The sequence below is a fragment of the Chrysochloris asiatica genome, unplaced genomic scaffold (genome assembly GCF_000296735.1).
Source record: "Chrysochloris asiatica unplaced genomic scaffold, ChrAsi1.0 scaffold00653, whole genome shotgun sequence".
Taxonomy (NCBI): Eukaryota; Metazoa; Chordata; class Mammalia; order Afrosoricida; family Chrysochloridae; genus Chrysochloris; species Chrysochloris asiatica.
In genome coordinates this window covers 58819-79953 of record NW_006409171.1, presented here as the reverse complement: position 1 = coordinate 79953, position 21135 = coordinate 58819, and the positions used below count along the sequence as shown (strand labels likewise).

At 36.6% G+C, this 21135-nt stretch overlaps 1 protein-coding gene and 1 pseudogene across 1 annotated transcript; one reads left to right on the top strand and one right to left on the bottom strand.

Annotated features, from left to right (window-relative positions):
* The first annotated feature begins 6320 nt into the window (after positions 1 to 6320).
* Positions 6321 to 7365, top strand: LOC102821681 (annotated as a pseudogene).
* Positions 7366 to 18147: 10782 nt separating this feature from the next.
* LOC102822066 (olfactory receptor 7G2-like) lies at positions 18148 to 20061 on the bottom strand. Its single transcript, XM_006877865.1, has 2 exons — positions 19939 to 20061; positions 18148 to 19179 (listed from the first exon to the last, which is right to left on the bottom strand). The coding sequence occupies exons 1-2, from the start codon at positions 20059 to 20061 to the stop codon at positions 18148 to 18150; spliced, it is 1155 nt and encodes a 384-aa protein (XP_006877927.1).
* Between the last annotated feature and the right edge of the window lie 1074 nt (positions 20062 to 21135).

Sequence of the window (21135 nt, the reverse complement as noted above, 5' to 3'; positions counted from 1 at the left end):
CATGGGGTCACTATGAGTTGGTTCTGACTCGATGGCACCTGACAACAACAACAACAAAGGTATTTCTATTTCCAACCTTCTGAGGAAGCGCCATATTGCTTTCCAGGGAGGTTGGACCATTTTGCAGTTCCACCAGCAATGCAGGAGTATCCCAGTCTCTACACATCCCCACCAGAATTTATTGTCTCTACTTTTTTGATCTTTGCTAGTATTGCTCATGCTAGATGTTGTTTTGATTTGCATCTCTCTAATGGCTAGTGATTGTGAACATTTCTTCATATGCTTGTTGGCTGCCCATATCTCTTCATTGGTGAAGTGCCTGTTCATGTCCTGTGCCCATTCTTTAATTGGGCTATTTGTCTTTTTCTTGTTGAGGTGTTGTAGTTTCCTATATATTTTAGAAATAAGTCCCTTGTCTGATATGTCATTGCAAAGATTTTTTTTTTCCATTCTGTGGGTTCCCTTTTAACTGTACTGGTGAAGTCCTTTGTTGTACATAAGTTTTGAATTTTTATTATGTCCCACTCATCTATTTGGTCTACTTTTGTTAGTGTAGTTTTCAAAATGTTTTGTAGTCTTTGTATTCCCTGAATTAGTGCGCTCACATTTGTCCCTATTTTTTCATTGATGGCCTTCCTTATTCTTTGATTCACATTTAAACATTTAATCCATTCTCAGTTAGTTTTTGTATAAGGTGTGAGCTGAAGGTCTTGTTTCAATGTTTTGCATATTGCTTTCCAGTTCTGCCAGCACCATCTGTTGAAGAGACTATCACCTCCCCATGCAATATATTTAGGTGTTTTGTACAAAATGAGTTGGCTTTGTGTAAACGGGTTAATTTCTGGATTTTCCTTCTGTTCCATTGATGTATGTATCTTTCATTGTACCAGCACCAAGCTGTTTTCACCACTGTAGCCCTGTAGTAAATTTTGAAGTTGGGGAGTGACAGGCCTCCAACCATCTTCTTCTTCTTAAGCAGTTGTTTGCTTATCCTGGGCCTCTTTCCTTAAAGTTTGTAACTGTTTTTCCATATCTTTGAAGAATGTTGTTAGATTCTGTATTGGGATTTCATGATATGTGCAAATTGTTTGGGGTAGTATTGATATTTTCAAAATGTTAAGTCTTTCTATCCAGGAGCATGGTACATTCTTCCATTTTTGTAAGTCTCTTTTGTTATCTAGTAGTAGTGTATTGCAGTTTTCTTTGTATAAATCCTTTGATTCTCTGGTTACATTTATTCCTAGATATTTCATCCTTTGGGTTGCTATTGTGAATGGTATTGCTTTACTAATATCCTTTTCAGTGTTGTCATTTTTGGCATAGAGGAATCCTGCTGCTTTTGTATGTTGATCTTATATCCTGCCACATTGCTGAATCTTCCAATGAGTTCTAGTAGATTTTTTACTGAGTCTTTGTGGTTTTCTATGTATAGGATCATAACCTCTGCATATAGAGAGAGTTTTACTTCCTTTTTGCCAATTTGGATGCCTTTAATTTCCCTGTCTTGTGTTATAGCTCTGGCTAAGCATTCCAGCCTAATATTGAATAGGTGTGGTGTATCATGATGTATTCTTGGTGTATCATGATGATCATGATGTATTCTCTTTTTGATGTGCTGCTGAATTCTGTCGGCTAAGATTTTGTGGAGAATTTTTGCATCTATATTCTTGAGACTATTGATCTATAATTTTCTTTCTTACTGACATCCTTCCCTGGATTTGGTATGAGGATTATGCTTGCTTCATAAAATGTTATGACGTTTTCCATCCTCCTTTATATTCTGGAATAATTTGAGTAGAATTTGTGACAGCTTTTCTCTGAATGTTTGATAGAACTCATCAGTGAAGCCATCTGGGCCTGGACTTCTTTTGGCTGGGAATTTTTTGATGACCTAATCAATTTCTTCTTTTGTTATGTGTTCAGGTTTTCTAGTTCACTCTGTGTAAGTTAAGGTAGTATGTGTTTTTCAAAAAAAATGCATCCATCTCTTCTCTGTTTTCAAATTTGTTGGAGTTCAACTTTTCATAGTTTTCTGTAGTTAACCTTTTCATTTCCTTTGGTTCTGTTGTTATATCACCATTGTGATTTCTAATGTATGCATGTTATTTGTGTCTTCTCCTTTTCTTTTGTTAGATTTGCAAATGATCTGTCAGTGTTGTTATTCCTTTCAAAGAACAAGCTTCTTGTCCTGCTGATTATTTCTATAGTTTTTCTGTTTTCCATATCATTTATTTCTGCTCTAAACTTTATCATTTCTTTTATTTTGGTAGCTGTAGGTTCCCTGTGTTGGTCTCCTTCTAATTGTTGTAGATCCTGTGTTAATATGTTCATTTTTGTTCTTTCTTCTTTTTGGATGTGTGCATTTATTGCAATAAATTGTCCTCTCAGCACCACTCTCACTGTGTCCCAAAGATTTTGGTATGTGTAGTTCTCTTTCTCATTTGTTTCTATGAACTTTGTGAATTCACGTTTAATTTCTTTTACTACCCAGTCGCTTTTCAGCATTCTGTTATTCGGCTTCCATATATTTGACTTTATTTCCTTGAGCTTCCAATGGTTGATTTCTAATTTGATAGCATTGTGATTTGAGAAGATGCTTTGTAGTATTTTGATGTTTGCAAATTTATGGAGATTTGTTTTGCGGCCTAAGGTATGATCTATTCTGGAGAACATTCCATGTGCACTGGAAAAGAATGTGTATTGTGCTGCTGTTTGATTGAATGCTCTGTATACATCTATGAGGTCCAGTTGGCTGATTGTTTTGTTTAGTTCTTCTTTGTCTTTGTCACATTTCTTTCTGGTAGTTCTATCCATTTTTGAAAACAGTGTATTATCACCGACTATTATTGTACATTGGTCTACTTCTTTCTTCGAATCTGTTAGAGTTTGCTTATATATTTTGGGGCACTCTCATTGGGAGCAGAGATATTTATTATGGTTATGTCATCTTGTTCAATTGTCCCTTTAATCATGAGATAATGTCCATCTTTGTCTATTTTGTTGGTTTTTTGCCTTAAAGTTTATTTTATTAGAGATTAGTAGTGCCACTCCTGTTTGTATTTTATTGCAATTAACTTGGTATATATTTTTTCCATCCTTTGGCTTTTAATCTGTTTTTGTCTTTGTGAGATGTGTCTCTTGCAGACAGCATATTGATGAATCTTGTTTTCTTATCTATTCTGCCACTCTGCATCTCTTAACTAGTGCATTTAATCCATTTACATTGTGTAATTATCAATAGATATGATTAATTGCTGACATTATGTTTGTTTTTTGTGGTGTTCATGCTTTCTTTGTTCTGTGCGTTTTCCTTTGGTGAATTAATGCTTTTTGTGTTCTTTCTTGTGAGTTTCCCCATAGTTTTAATGTTTCCATGCTCTTCTTGAATTTTCATTCTCTTGGTGTGTTGTGAAGTGTTAATTTTCTTTGAGGTTACCTTATAGTTCATTAACTTTTCCCTCCATTTAGTTCAGACTATTTTATCCTGTAATCTACCTTACCTTCTCACCATCTGGATCTCTGTTCCTATGTGCTTACTTTCTCTTACAGCGTAATTGTTTTGATCATACACTGACCTCCCAAACACTCTGAGTTTATTCTTATAGTTTTGCTCTGTTCTCAACTCTTCCTTCTGTTGATTTAATTCTGGGAGGTGCTGCCACGTGTATCAATCTCTGGTAGGTGTCTGTTCTATTTGTTCTCATTCCATAGAACTCTCTTTAGTATGTTTTGTAGCACAGGTTTGACTTTGGCAAAATCCCTTAACTTCTGTTTATCCTGGATTGTTTTGATTACACCATTGTATTTGATTCATAGCTTTGCTGGGTAAAGGGTGGTTGGTTGGCAGGTTTTTGTTTTTGTTGTTGTTGTTTTTTCTTTCAGTGTTTTATATATGTCTCCCCATTGCCTTCTTGCTTGCATGGTTTCTGCTGACAGAGCCGAGCTTAATTTGACTTGCTTGCCTTTATATGTACCACTTCTCTTTTGCCTAGTTGTTTTCAGCAGTATCTCCTTATCCTTGATCTTGGAGATCTTGACTATGATATGTCTCGGTGATTTTCTTTTGGGGATCTATCCTTCCTGGGGTTTGTTGGGCTTCTTGAATATTTATCTTTTCACTTTTCAGGATGTTAGAGGAATTTTCTTCCAGCAGTTCTTCAACAATTTCCTCTGTGGACTTGTGTGATTCTTCTTGTTATGGAATGCTGATAATTCTTAAGTGATTCCTCTTCATGTTGTCCAACATGAATCTTAGACTTTCTTTAGATTTTTATATTCATTTTTCTGTTTGCTCTTCTATCTTAGTGATATTGAGAGATTTGTCTTCCAGCTCACTTGTTTTGCCTTCCATCTCTTCTATTCTACTCCTTTGCCCTTTCAGTGAATCTTCTGTTTCTGATATTTTGTTATTGATTGTTTGGACCTCTTTCTGTAGGTTTTGAATTGTTTCCAATGCTGTATCTATCTTATTTGATTGTTCCTGTAGCACTTTCCTGACTTCTTCCTTATTTTTTTCTCAACTCCATTGTAAAGTGTTTTAAAACATTTTATAATCATTTTTCTGAATTTCTTCTCAGGCATTTCCAAAGACTGCCCTCCTAACAGAATGTAGCCCAGGTCTACATCTAGGTCATTTGTCTCAGACATTTTATCTTGTTTCTTGTCATGTACTGATATGGTCATCTGCTTTTGCTACTTGGACATGTTTAATGTTTATCTGTGGCCTTTATACTTAATTGAATATGAGTTTTAATATGTTTTATGCTTTCTTATTGCTTCCTGGTAGATGTGATCAGGATGTGTGTTTCCCTTTTCATTCTTCTTCTTGCTTTACTCAACAACAACAACAACAAAAAAAAACTAGACTATACACTGTAGTCTATAATTGCAGAAAAGGGAGAGGAGGGAGACAAGAAAAAAAAATCTGTAGCTAATATGAGTATTTTTTATATATACTAAGGAGCTCCGGTAATGTGGTGGTTACGAATCGGGCTATGAACCACAAGGTCAGCAGTTTGAAACTACCAGCTGCTCCACAGGAGAAAGATGAGGCTTTCTGCTCCCATAAAGATGTACAGCTTCAGAAACCCTGTTAAGTGTCGCTATGGGTCAGAACCAACTCGATGGCACTTAACAACAACAGCAACAATTTGAGTATGACTTTAATGTCCTCTTTCAGCTTCTTGCTTTCAAAGCTGCCTGAGAGATTTCTAGATGCCACTATTGGTTTTTATGCTGTACCTCAGGATTGAATTTAATTTTCTCCACACCCCTTGTTCTGCCCTTTTACTTATTGAAAAAGGAAAACAGTTCAGGGCCAAACGCTTGGGCCTAGACTATCTGTGTGTCATGCATGGCAAAAGAGGCCACCAGTGGTGAAGGTAAGGTGTGTCCACTCACTCAGGCATCCCCTCTAGTCACCAGAATGGAGGTGTGCAAACAGTGGGGGACCAATGAACAGACACCAAAAAAAGAAAGAAAGAGAAAATCAAAACAAAGCAAAACCGACAAAGTGCATTCTCTACATTTGCTCTTAGGTTCCAGGTGTGTTTTTCTATGGTTTGTCTGCACCCTCACTTAGTCTTACCATCTGGTCTTGCCCAAGTTGTTGGTTTAGGGCCGTCAAGACCAACAGTTTCAAAAGTACATGATTTCTTACTTTTGCTACAAGTTCCACTAGTTATAATTCTTCAATTAAAAAAATATATATTCCTACCTATTTGTTTCTGAGTTTTGGAGCTCTGCCTTTAATATGCTTTGCCTGGTTATTCTGTGGTATTGTTGATGGCGAACCTCACTGTGCCTCCTCCACAATACTCCTTGCTCTGAGTATCCTCTCTTCTGTCTTTTTCACTTCCGAGAAGCTGTATTTATAATCGTTACTGGATTGTAAGTACTTTAAGCAAAAAGAGTGCACTGCCTTTGCGTTTGTTTAATATCTTTGTTCCACGACAGTTTGTGAATTCGAAGTGTCTGCCCAGTCTTACTTTTTCTGCAGAAAAAATCATTTCACAGGAACTACCATTAATTTTTTTCCATGCGTACTCTCTCCATTGTTGGGCAGCGGCGCTTAGAGGTTGGAATTTGACATTGCATACAACTGCATTATATCAAACAAAGTAACTAAATTCAGTCACAGTGTATTTAGAGAAAAGGCCTTGAGTTTAATTTAGAAGTAAGATAAAATTGACACTCAACTGCTGTGCTGCCAAGAACTCTTTGAAATTAAAGATTTCAGTTCATAACAAAGTTGCCTCTCTAACTATTGTTGTTGTTGGAATGATGCAAGTGCTTATCAAAGAAGTGACTCACAAAGAAAGATGAGTAAGAGCAAAGCTCCTCATGAGCTAGAGATCCAGTTTATATTATGCCTGCCTCCAGAGTATTCCTCTACTGTGAGGTGGGACATGCAGTCTGGTCATGTCAACCTGAAAGACAGACTGACAATTAAGTTATACCTTGTGGAATTCATGGAATAGTCTGAGTGGACCAGGTTCCATTGGCCTCAAAATTGGTAGCTTTACCCTACATTCTGGAAAGCTTAAAAACCACGGATTAAAAAAAAAAAAAAACTTTCACAATACAGCTGATATCTGTCAGATGATTGTATCCACAGTTGATGGTGAGCTCTGTCCTTCTGTGGAAGATTCAGTTGCTTCTGTTGATCCCAAAGCAAGCAGGAAAAAGGATAAGGACAAAGACAAAAAAAAAAAAAAAGTTTACCTGGAACCATGGAATTACTCTGCCTCTGAAAAATGTTCCATAAGAGAAGATTCTGGAAGAGTGAAAGAAGAAGTATATTGAATCTCTGGATGTGGAAAAGGAAGTGAAATGGTTGTTGAGTACAGCTGTTAGTACTCATTGGAAAATAATTGCTGAAGGTGAAACAAAAGCAGAAAATCAGGGTTTGGATATTTCCTCTCCAGGAATGTCTGACCACAGACAGGGCCATGACTTACTGGAACATGATGACATCCGAGAGCTATTCTATGATGTCAGCAGCAGCAGTGATGATGAAGATGAGATACAGCCTCAAGATGAAGATGAGATACAGCCTCAAACATCATTAACTCTGGGGAAGATCTGGAGAGACAGCTACAGGACAAGTTAAATGATTCAGATAAAAAGCACCAATAATATGAAGAAAACAATCAACTGGTTATGGGAATTCAGAAACAAATTGATAACATGTAAGGCAAGCTCCAGGAGACTCAAGACAGCAAAATGTCAGGAGGATCTCATCATGTAAGTGAGAACAGGGCTCTGAAGAACAAATTTCAGGCTGTGCTGAAACAAAAAGAAGACCAAGAAAAGGAGTGGCTCAGATCTTTGCAGGAAGACCTAGAATCACTCCTTGAGAAGTAAGAAGAGGTTTTTAATTACTTTCAACTTTTAGACAGACCAGGAAAAGAAAGAAAAACCTTGGATTGGCGATTAGGCTTTTGCTGTAGTTCCTGATCCCTCCACGGTCTTCTATTGAATCTCTCTCATTTAAACTACATGGCTAGGTGTTTATCATATAAAAAATAGGATTCTATAATCAGAAAATTGTAGGACAGTTTTAGGTTTAGTGGAATAAATAATTCAACCTTAATAATCACAGCTTCACTACAGGACTTTGCTGTTGTTTCTCTGTTGGTCAGAAGCTATCACTGCAACTTTGTGGTGTCATCTGAGATTAATAAGAGCCCATCTTAGGGACAGTGAAGTTAGTTTGCATTTTTTTCCATATACCTTAGTTCTTTTTCTATCTATTCAAAGCAGTTTTTTTCCACATGTAGAATTGCAAATCATTTTATAAAGTTTCTAACAATAAAAGAAAGTTAATTTCACACACAAAGAAAGAATACAGTTGAATGCAGAGAATTTTATAGATCATTGATCATTTTTAAAAGGCTAGATTATTGGTCAACAGGAAAATCACCTTTGTAATTGTAGATCAAGTGTAAGAAACTACCGTATTAAATTAACTCTTTGATCTTGTTGCAAAGATAAAAAGATACCTGATAAAAAAGATACCCTTTTGGTTTTTAACTCGAGGTCTTTGCACATTTTATATGTGACTTTGTCTTCTAGAGCTAATCTTTGAAATTTTCTGTTCATCTCTTGTAACTCCTAATTTATTGTATTTGCTTTAGCATCTCTACACTGGAGAGCAAGTTTCAGTGTCTCTTCTGACATCTATTTTGATCTTTTCCTTCTTTTTCTTCTTCTTCATGACTTCTTGCTTTATTCTGTGTAATGTTCTTGACTTCAACCCACAACTCTTCTGGTCTTCAGTCTTTAGTGTTTTATGTATCAAATCTGTTCTTCAGATGATCTCTAAATTCAGGTGGGATATATTCAAGGTCATATTTTGGCTGTGTGGACTTGCTTTCATTTTCTTCTGCTGGGGACCAGCCTCGGGAAATTATTAGGAGGCTCTCGAAAGAGGACGTGGAGTCGGCGAATGAAAAAATAAAAAAACAACTCACAGAGTCAATGGGTCATTTTGAGTCTCAGGCAGATGATGGTAATGACTCTCTAATGGACTGCTTCTTTATTTCTAAATTGTTGCTTCTTATATCCCATTTAGAATATACTATGATCTCACAATAGTCACGTTCAAGCAGTTACAAATCAATCAAATATTATATTCTTAAATCAAAGGTACAAGAGGAACACAAGGTCACCAAACAGTCTGTGTCTCTACACTCCTTAGTTACTCCTTAGTTACCTAGATAACATCTGCCTTCTGTGAGAAACTCTGTTTCTCTCTAATCCTCCCTAAAATGTCTAGTTAATATTAAACAAAGTTCTACATCTTAATTTCTAACTTTACCAACATCTATTACTTTCTATAGATTCATTAGTTACAGCTCACAATCAAAAACATAAGTTTTACTATATCCGTTCATACATATAATTGATTTAACAATAAAAACAAGAACATAAAAATACCCTAAAGTTTCATAGTTAAGAACAAAGCAGTAATTTTCTCATGCTATCAATTTCTCAAAACCTCTAATCAAATTTTTACTTCTGTTCCCAAGCTCTCACTGCCCTTGACTGTCTCCTAAGCTGCTTTCTAAAGGCCTTAATGTACTTGACTAAAACTACATGGAATGTTTCTTAAAATTTTAAGCTTGAATTGCTAAAACTTTAGCTAGTGTGGTTATTTCTAATGTTAAAACTTATTGTTAATGTAAAAAATAATTTTTATAACTACATAAGATTGAATATAGTGTGAAAGTTAATGTTAATGTGAAAGGCAACTATTATAACGTGATGTTTGTTTAAAGTATCTAATGATTATGCAAAATTTTCTAAAACTTCTTATAAGGAAATTAAATAATAAACTATTTTTCCAAGTCAAAGCTAGAAACCACAGGACCCCTTGCATGAATCATTCCTGTGGCTTTGCCAACCAAGGGGACATTCATTGTCGCTTTGCTAAACAATGAACTTTTCATGCATAAGGCTTCTTGCTCAATAATGGCTAAGTTTGTCATACTGTAGTGGCTTGTGAGTTGCTGTGATTCTGAAAGCTATGCCACTGGTATTTTAAATAATCAGCAGGGTCACCCATGGTGGACAGGTTTCAGTTGAGCTTCCAGACAAAGACATACTAGGAAAAAAGAGTGACAAACTACTTCAAAATATTTAGTCACTGAAAACCTTATAAATAGCAGAAAAACACTGTCAGATATAATGCCAGAAATTTAGTCCCTCAGGTTGGAGGGCACTCAAAATGTGTCTAGGAAGAGCTGCCTCCTCGAAGTGGAGTTGACCGTGATAACATGAATGGAGTAAAGCTTGTAGGGGTAAAGCCTACAGGACCTTCATTTGCTTATGGGGCACACCTCAAAATGAAGAGAAACAGCTGTAAACATCCATCGAAAATTGAAACATGGAATGTATGGAGTATAAATCTGGGAAAATTGGAAGTTATCAAAAATGAAATGGAATGCATAAACATCAATATCTTAGGCATTAGTGAACTGATATGAGCTGGTATTGGCCATTTTGAATCTGACAACCACATAGTTTAAAATGCTGGAATTGACAAATTGAAGAAGAATGGTGGTGCATTTATCGTAAAAAAGAACATATCCAGATCAGTCCTGAGGTACAACACTGTCTGTGATAGGATAATATCCATGTGCCTACATTTGTTTAATAGTGCCTACATGTGCCACTATTGTTTAAATTTATGAACCAACCAATAAAGCAAGTGAGGACCAAATAGAAAAATTCTACCAACTTCTTTAATCTGAAATTGATCAAACATGCAATTAAAATGTATTGATCATTACTGGTGACTGGAATGCTAAAGTTGGGAGAAAAGAGGAAGGATCAGTAGTTGAAAAATATGGCCTAGGTGATAGAAATGATGCTGGAGAACGCATGATAGAATTCCACAAATCCAATGATTTGTTCATTTCAAATACCTTCTTTAGACAGCATAACAGATGACTATATACATGGACCTTGCCAAATGGAAAACGTAGAAATCAAAATGACTACATCTGTGGAAAGAGAAGATGGAAAATTTCCATATCAACAGTGAAAACAAGGCCAGGGTCAGACTTTGGAACAGACCATCAATTACTCATATACAAATTCAAACTGAAGCTGAAGAAAATGAAAACAAGTCCATGAGAGCCAAAATATGCCCTTGAATATATCCTCCCTAAATTTAGAGACCATCTGAAGAACATATTTGATACATTAAACACTAAAGACCGAACACCAGAAAAATTGTAGGATAACATCAAGAACACCATACATGAAGAAAACAAAAACTCATTGAGAAGACAAGAAAGAAGAAAAAGGTCAAAACGGATGTCAGAAGAGACACTGAAAGTTACTCTCCACCATAGAGATGCTAAAGTAAATGGAAGGAATGAGGAGACCCAAAAACTGAACAGAAAATTTCAAAGAATAGCTCGAGAAGATAAAGCCAAATATTACAACAAAATATGCAAAGATCTGGAATCAGAAAATCAAAATGGAAGAACACACTCAGCATTTCTCAAGCTGGGGGAACTGAGGGAAAAAAATCAAGCCTCATCTTTCATTATTGAAAGATATTCTGGGCAAATTATTGAATGATTCAGAAAGTATCAAGAGAGGATGGAAGGAATACACAGAGTCACTGTACCAAAAGGAAACGGTTAATATTCAACCTTTTCAAGGGGTAGCATATGATCAAGAGCCAAAGATACTGAAGGAGGACGTCCAAGGTGCATTGAAGTAATTGGCAAAGAACAAAGCTCCAAGAATTGATGGAATAAAAATTGAAATCTTTCAAGAAAGTGAGGTGGCACAGGAGGCACTCACTCATTTCTGCCAAGAAATTTGGAAAACAACTATCTATCCCACTAATTGGAAGAGATTCGTGTTTGTGCCCATTCCAAAGAGAGATGACCCAAGGGAATGCTGAAATCACCGGAAAATCTCTTTGATATCTTATGCAAGTAAAGTTTTGCTGAAGGTAATACAGAAATGATTACAATCATACATTGAGAGAAAACTTCCAGAAGTTCATTCAAGCCAGATTTGGAAGAGGCTATGAAAAGAGGGATATCATTGCTGATGTCTAATTGGGTCTTGGCTGAATGCAGAGAATATCAGAGAGATGTTTATGTATGCTTTATTGACTATGCAAACGCATTGATTGTGTGGATCGTGACAAGCTATGGACAACATTGCAAAGCATGAGTACTCTGGAACACTTAATTGTGCTCATGAGGAATCTGTACCTGGACCAAGAAGCAGTTGTTCAAACAGAACCAGGGAACACTGAATGGCTTAAAATTAAGAAAGGATTGCATCAAAGTTGTATTCTCTCACCATACTTATTCAACCTGTATGCTAAACAAATCATCTGAGAAGCTGGGTTCTATGAAGAAAATGTGGCATCCATAATTGGAGGAAGACTGCAACCTGTGATATGCAGATGATACAACCTTGCTTGCTGAAAATGAAGAGGACTTAAGACATTCACTGATGTAGCTCAAAAAGCACAGCCTTCGGTATGGATTGCATCTCAATGTAAAGAAAACAAAAATCCTCACCACTGGACCAATAAACAACATTCTAATCAAAGGAGAAAAGATTGAAGTTGTCAAGGACTTCATTCTTCATGGATCTACTATCAACACTCACAGAAGCAGCAGTCAAGAGATCAAACGATGTATTGCATTAAGCAAATCTGCTGCACAAGACCTCATTAAAGTGTTAGAGAGCAAAAATGTCAACTTGAGGACTAAGGTGCGCCTAACACAAACCATGGTATTTTAATGACCTCTTATGCATGTGTAAGCTGGACAGTGAATAAGGAAGACTGTAGAAGAATTGATGCATTTGGGTTATGGTGTTGGAGGAGAATATTGAAAGTGCCATGGGTTGCCAAAAGAACCAATAGATCTGTTTTGGAAGAAGTGCAGACAGAGTGCTCCTTAGAGGCCAAGATGACCAAACTTTGACTCTCATACTTTGGACATATTGTTAGGAGGAAACAGTCGCTGGAGAAGGATATAATGTTTGGTAAGGAGCTCTGGTAGTGTAGTGGTTATGAATCGGGCTGTGAACTGCAAAGTCAACAGTTTGAAACTACTAGTTGCTCCGCGTGAGGAAGATGAGGCTTTCTGCTCCCGTAAAGATGAACAGCCTCAGAAACCCTCTTCAGGGTCGCTATGGGTCAGAACCGACTCGACGGCACTTAACAACAACAAGGTGGAGGGTCAGAGGAAAAGAGGAAGGCCCCCAAAGAGATGGATTGACAAAGTGGCAGCATCAGTGGACTCAAGCATGGCAACAATAGTGAGGTTGGCCCAGGATCAGGCCGTGTTTCGTTCTGTTGTGCATAAGGTCACTATTCATTGATACTGACTCGGTGGCACCTAACAACCACAACAATGGCTAAGATATCGATGTTTATGTGTTCCATTTCATTTTTGACAATTTCCAACTTTTCTAGATTCATACTTTGTACATTCCATGTTCTGATTATAAATTGAGGTTTATAGCTTTTTCTCTTCATTTTGAATTGTGCCCCATCAGCCAATGAAGGTCCTGAAAGCTTTATTTCCATGGGATTTACTCCATTCCCATCATCATGGTCAACCCTATTTTGAGAAGGAAGCTATTCTGCAGTTATATTTTGAGTGCCTTCCTATCTGAGGTACTCATTTTTCAGCACTATATCTGATAATTTTTCTATGTTATTCATAAAGATTTCAGTTACTAAATATTTGGAGGTTGTTGCAGTCTCCTTCTTTGTAGACTATGTCTGGAAGCTCATCTGAATTCTGTCTACTATGGATGACCCTGCAGATATTTAAAATACCAATGGAATTGCTTGCAGAATCACAGCAACTCACAAGCTACACAATATGACAAACTAAAAGATGAGTGGTGGCTTGTGAGTTGTACACAACTCATGCAGCCTTCGGTATGGATTGCATCTCAATGTAAAAAAAAAAAAAAAATCCTCGCCATTAGACCAATAAAGTGTGTTCTTAACAACATAGAAATGATTTAAGTTGTCAAAGACTTCATTCTTCTTAGATCAACCATCAACACTCATGGAAGCAGCAGTCAAGAAATCACATAATGCATTTCATTAGGCAAATCTGCTGCACAAGATCTTTTTAAAGTGTTGAAGAGCAAAGATGTGGATTTGAGGACTAAGGTTTGCCTGTTGCAAGCCATGGTATTTTCAATCACCTCATATGCATAAGAAAGCTGTATAAGATGGATTGGCAAAGTGGCAGTTTCAATGAACTCAAGCTTGACAACTATTGTGAGATTGTCCCAGGACCAGGCAGTGTTTCATTCTATTGTGCATAGGGTTGCTATGAGTCAGTACTGATTATGGCACCTAACAACAACAATTGCATTAGGCATATGTGCTGCACAGACCTCTTTGAAGTGTTCGAAAGCAAAGATGGCAGTTTGAGGGTTCAGGTCAGCCCAACCCAGGTCATGGTATTTTCAATAACCACATATGCATGGAAATTCTCCATTTTTAAAGTAAGATTTAAGTCCTTTTCCAAGGACTGGACCATCCTAACAACATGTCCAAAGTATGATACAGGTTTGTTTGTTGTTTTGACAGTCCATGATCCTTTCAGTATTCATTGTCAACACCATAATTCAAACACATCAATTCTGTTCTAGTCTTCCTTATTCACTGTCCAAGTTTTACATACATCTGAGAAGATTGAAGATATGATGGCTTGGATCAGGCCCACCTTAGTCCTCAGAATGACATCTTTTTCTGTTGATGACTTTAAAGAGGTCATTTACAGCATATTTGCCTGATGCAATACATCATTTGATTTATTGATGCTGCAATTAACAATATTGATTGTGGATCCAAACAAAATAAAGTTTTTGACAATTTCAGTCTTTTACTCATTTATGCTATCAATTTTTCCATTTGTGAGGATTTTATTTTCTTTAGGCTGAGGTGCAATGCATATTGAAAGCCATACTCTTTGATCTTCATCAGTAAGTATTTCAAGTCCTTTTCATTATCGGCAAGCTAGGTTGCAGCATCTGCATGTTTCAAGTTGTAAATGCATCTTTCTCATATTCTGATGCCTATCTGCTACCGTAAAGGTTTACAGCCTCAGAAACCCTATGCAGGTTCACTCTGAGTCAGTACCGACTCTACGGTACTTAACAACAACAACAACAACCCTTGAATAAGGAGTATTGCTGTGGCACTGTGGGATAAAACACTGGACCATAAGGTCAGTTTGAACCACAAACTTCAAACAACAAAAACAACCCTTATATACAGGAGTGAAAAAAAAAAAAATGCAGTTAAATTCTATGAAAAAGGCAGTGTTAGTGGTACAAATATTCTCAACTCCTAGAAGAAAATTCATAAGGCTTGCCTAATAAGAGAGCAAAAGAGAAATGAGACATAAGGAATCATTCACTGGAAGTAAAGAATACGATGTGATTGAAAGATTACTCAAGTAGATTTCTTATCTATGATAATGCTTCATTTCTTCACCTTGTGATGTATATATATTTTGTCACTATATTGTTATTCTTTAAGAACTACAGACACATGTTATACACTAATTTGTATAAGTGATTCTAAATAATAAAATTGAAGAAAGACCTTTCATATTCTAGATTGTAAATATGTCCTCCTATTATTTTCTAATATGAAAACCATGATTGAGTATATTAGGATCTCAAAAGAAGTTGTTATAAATAAACATCCTTCATATGTCTCCCGAGATTCTAATGTACTTATGCTCCAGAAACCTACTATATGAGGATGGATTTCATGTTGGCAAGATTTCTGAGTATATCAGAGAAGGAAGCTCAGCATTAGAAATTACCTCAAGTGTTTGCTCTCCAGAATTGGTGCCATCTCTCTTTTTTTTTTTCCCTCAGAAAGAGCTTGATTCTCCTGTAAGATCCCCAATGTGCTCACCTCCATATCCATAAAGAGGACTCTGACTTATAGCTTACTTCTTGTATCTTGTACTTGTAGAAACACTCATCTCCCTATTGTTATTCTTAAGTGCCTATGAGTTGGTTTTGACTCTTAGTGATCCTGTGTAATGTTTCCAAGGAATAACTGGTGAGTTTGAATCACTGACCTTGCAGCTCAAATGGGCCTTGAGGCAGAGTGCTTATGCTAAGGTGCCACACAAATACTCCAATTGGCTTTTCTCTTTTCTTGTTTTGCACTCAAGATGTCACCTCAAAACAAATTATTTACTTATAAAACAATAATTTCCCTCCTACAGACACATTGAAAAGTGTTGGATGAGAAAATGAATAGTACAGAGATGACTCTAAGGTTCTAGTGACACAACTACTTTTACTCAACCAAGGTCTCTGTATTTTACAGAGGCCCTGGTTGAGTAAAAAATTGCACAGCAAGACAAGCGATTGAGGGGAAAAGTAAAACTCACATCCATTCTTTCCAATAAATCAATGAAAAGAAAGCTAACTATGTAAGGTACCAAAAAAGCATTTCCAACTTTTACCATGACTATTGTTGTTGTTATTTTCAAGCACTGTTGAGTCACCTTCAACTCATAGTGGCCCTGTATAAGGTTTATGAGTAGCAGCTGGTGAGCTTAAACCACCGACCTTGCAGTTCAAACCAACTTTGTACACCTTCTCATAAACCCACAGCTCCACAACAGGACTCCCTTTACCATAACTACCCAACATTATTAATTGATAAAGTAATTAAAACTAGCAAGCCTGTGATATTTGTTAAATTAAAGATTTAAAAAAAAAAATCCATAGCCATTGATTCAATTCTCTTTCATAAGGAACATACATAGAGTTTCTGAGTCTGCAAATCTTTATGGTAGTAGATAGTTTGTTTCTTTTCCAGAAGAGAAGACGGTGGGTTTCAACCACTGACATTTTGATTATCAGTCTAACACCTAATCCCCAGTGCTACCAGGACTTTCAAATAAAATATAGGGAAATAGCATTTTTAAAGAAGTGCAGAAATGCATGAGAGATAATGATTTCATGACTTAAAAATATTGGCAAAAAATGGAGTAATACTGTTGTTGTTAAGTGCTGTCCAGTGATTTCTGATTCATAGCAATTCTGTATAGGTTTTCCAAGGAGTGTTTGGTGAATTTGAACTGTTGACCTTGCATTTCAAACTGCCCTTGTGGTTGAGTACTTATCCTAAATTGCCACATCAGGAATCCTTTGTTAACTGCAAATGAGTCCATTCTGATTCATAGGACCCCTATAGAGGGTTTTCAGGAGAAGCTGGTTCTTTTGAACCACCCACCTTGGGGTTCAAACCAACCTTGAGGTTATGTGCTTATGCTTTTGGTCCAGTGCATTATCCTACTACACCATACCAGAAATCCAGAAATATTGACAAGAAATGGAGCAAAGTGATATTAGTTAAGTGTTACTGAAAAATAACTATGCAGCAGGAGTGGTAGTGTGATACTGTGGGTTAATGCGCTGGACTGCAAGGTCGACTTTAATCCAAGCATTGCAGTTTAACCTCACCAGAGGCTCCTCAGAAACCCTATATGGGGTTGCTATGAGTTGGAACCAATTCCAAGACACTTATCAACAACAACATTAAGTTGTAGGCATTGCATAAAGTGTTTTTTGTGGTTAGGGCTCACTTTCCAATGAGCTTTCACTTAAGAGGATCAGTTTACTGCTCTGATAGTAATAATTTTCACCACATCAGAAATGAGATTAAGAAGGGGCATATGATCATATTCTCATTGGTGATGGGAAAGTGCAGGAGTTTCCTTTGGCTGTCATAAAAAAAGAAAGAAAGAAAAAATACCACATGTGGTTGCCTAAAATAAGTCATTTATTATCTCAGTTCTGAAGGCTGAACATTAGAAATCATCAGCAGGAATGTACTACCTGAAAGACCCTAAGGGAGAAAATATTCATAGACTCTTCCAGATTTTGAAAGATCTTTGTGGCTTCAGGTATTTACTGGTCTATGGCCATATCACTCCAGTATCTCCCTCTGTGGTTGTGTTGCCTCCTACTTTTCTATGTGTGTTCTACACTGTCTATGTTGCAAGCATATATGTGATTGCAATTAGGCTTATCAGGATAAGTCAGGTTCTTAAGGTAACATTTTGCTTTTATTATATTAATAATAATTACAGATTATAGAATTAAAACATGCAAATAACATTTTGGGGCAATCATTTAACCCACTACCGAAGGCATGTCTTCTTTTGATTTATTAAACAAATCTATTAGCTCTAGGCTGATGAAGAACAGTAAAATTTCTCTCTCTAGATATCATATGTGATATTACATCTGCAACAATAATCCACTGATCATGAAGACACAAGTCCTACAATAAATTAACCACATGCAGTATTTAGGAAGCGACATTTGCAGTTTCAACACATTGTCAACCTCTGAAAACTCTGTAACTAAAGACAGTTCATCTCATTTTGTGAGCACCTTAGGGTCTAGGATTCTAATTCTGTACACTGAAAACTTCATTGTTGAAGATGTTTAAAAATCTTTCAACCATTTAACATCAATATGAAAATATACATAAGTCATTTTGTATATGATAAAATAAAGTGTGGTTGATTTGATGTTCATGCACAGTAACAGATATCAATAATTGGTGAGTTGGCACAGATGACACAGTCACTATAAAGAAGGTATCCTACCAAGGACTTTTCTCAGGCTTACCTTTACATCCTTGTTCCTCAGGCTATAGATAAAAGGATTCATCATTTGAGGGAATACAAGATACATTACAGAAGCTACTGCTGTCTTCTTGGGAGAGTGTGTGAATGAAGAACTGAGGTACACACCAAAAGCTGTCCCATAGAATAAAGAAATAACTGAGAGGTGAGACCCACAGGTGGAAAAAGCTTTATACTTTCCAGATGCTGATGACATTTTCAAAACAGAGGAGAAAATCTGAGTATAAGAAAACATGATACCACAAAGAGGAATACCAGCAAATATGAAAGACACGAGGTATATCAAGATGTTGTTGATGAGAATACTTGAACAGGCAAGCTTAAGGACCTGAGTAAGTTCACAGAAGAACTGAGGGATTTCCAGATTTGTGCAGAAGGACACATGCAAAACCATCAGACTGTGAAGTAAGGAATTAACTATACTAATTAACAAAGAAAATAGAATAATCAGGCCACAGAAGCATGTGTTCATGATGACAGTATACCTTAATGGGTGGCAAATGGCCACATAGCGGTCATAGGCCATTACTGCAAGGATGAAATTTTCAAAACTACCAAAAGCCACGACAAAGAATATCTGGTTGAGGCAACCTGTATAAGTGATGCTCTGATTCTGTGTCAAGATGTTCACCAGCATCTTTGGGATGGTGGTTGTGCTTATACAGATGTCATTAAAAGATAGATTGGAGAGAAATAAATACATGGGGGTGTGCAGGTAGGAGTCAGAGCATACTGCTAGGACAATGAGCAAGTTTCCAAGAACAGTGATCAGGTACATGATGAGAAAGAGGCTAAAGATGAAGGGCTGCAATTCTGAATCCTCTGTTATTCCCAGGAGAATGAATTTTGAAACACCTGTTTGGTTCCTTGGTTCTACATTATTGATGAATCTGGTAGAAAGATGGAGTAGCAAATCAGTTAAGTGTATACTTTCTGCATCATAAGCAGCACCAGGAGCATAATTCGAAGTTGTCTTAGAAAAAAAGAAAGTAATGGAGGGCAATACAGAAAGGATACATTCTGCATGAATATTATTTGCTTCTTTATAAAAGAACAAAATGACCTAAAGAGGATATTACAGTATGCCAACTCTTATTTATTCTAGAAGTAAAGGATGATAAAATTTTACTTCTCAATCTGTGCTTTTATGGTGCCAAACTTAATGATAAGCCCTGGACTTCCAACCACAAGTTCAAATCCACCAGCCACCCCTTGGAAACCCTATACACAGTCCCTATGAGATGGGAATGACTTTATGGCACTTATCAAAAACAACAACATCAATATTTAATAATTTAAAAAATACATATAGATTTTTAATTAAATCTGTTCTCCACATCGTTCCCTGCATCTGAGTCAGAAAATAAGATAAGTCAGGAATATAAGATAAAAATGACAAAATCTTCTTGATTACTAGTACCACAAAGATACAAGTAAACGTCAAAAAATAGTTTATTACACATCATATTTGATTAGGTTATTGCTCAACATGAGAATCATTCTTGCACATTTGTATCAATAGAGCAAGAGACTAGCAGAATAATACTGAAATTAGTGCAAAGATATAAGAACACCTGGCAAGAAGATGACAGACAAACAAAATTCTCATGAGAAACTTGGTTGCACTCATTTCCTGCATGCATTCTATTCACATGCATTCAATCTCCTGGATGTACATTTAATAAAACACCTGACATCTTTTGTAAACATGAAATAGGAGATTTTGGATTACCTGACTGGCATCTTTGAGGAATGATGTCTGACATCTATTTTGGATGTAGAAGATAGAAGATAGATCTTCAGGAAAGACAGAAGGTCTGAATGAAATACTAGGTTCCTGTATAAAACTGGTCATCTTGGGAAGAAGACCTTGTATTCTATGTCCTTACAGTGATAGGACACTTAAATAAGATTTCACAGACTGACAAAATATCTCTAGAGGCTTAATATCCAAAGATCCTCATTATACCCACATAGTTTTTGTCATACTGATCCCAGGGCTTTAAAAATCCTGAAAGACTAAGCCTTTTGGAATCCAGTATTGTTAATTTCCTGGTATTGTGAGACAAGATGCATGCAATTAACCTCTATCCACCTTGTCCTTTTTTCTTCCATGTTACATACATTGTACATGGGGACCCACCATCATTTTCCAGGTTGATTTGAGTTTTTTCTCTAAGAGCAGTCAAAGATATTTCTGTCTAATTAATGATATCAGGAAACCTGAACAGAATATTAGGTGTGGAAGTACAGTTTATATGTAAGAATATATGACAATGTTTATAAATATAGTTAAGACATTGCAAAATTACACATTCATCAAAGTTAATTGTAAGGCAAATTGACTGTTTCCTAAACCTTAAATGCATTCTGTATATTTTATAAGGCATATAAAAATCTATTCCCTCATCAATTCTGACTGTTATCAGTATAGATAGAATTACTACTCGATAAAATCAACTTCCTCATATACTTGTGCTTTACATATATTTTCTTTATATTGGGGTACCGTGGCTTGACCTTATTGCTTTTGAATTTTCGTAGTTGCTGTTGTTGTTATCAGGTGCCATCTAGTCGGAACTGACCCATAGCGACCCCATGCACAGCAGAACGAAGCTATGACCGATCCTGGGCGAACCTCACTACCGCTGCCACACTTGAGTCCATCAGTGATGCCACTTGTCCAATCCATCTCGTTAGGGGTCTTCCTCTTTGTCTCTGACCCTCCACCTTAGGCAGCATGACATCCTTCTCCAGTGAATATTTCCTCTGGACAATATGTACAAAGTATGAGAGACGAAGCTTAGCCATCCTGGCCTCCAAGGAGCATTCTGGCTGCACTTCTTCTAAAACAGATCTATTGGTTCTTTTGGCAGTCCATGGCACTTTCAGTATTCTCCTCCAACACCAAAACTCAAAGTCATCATTC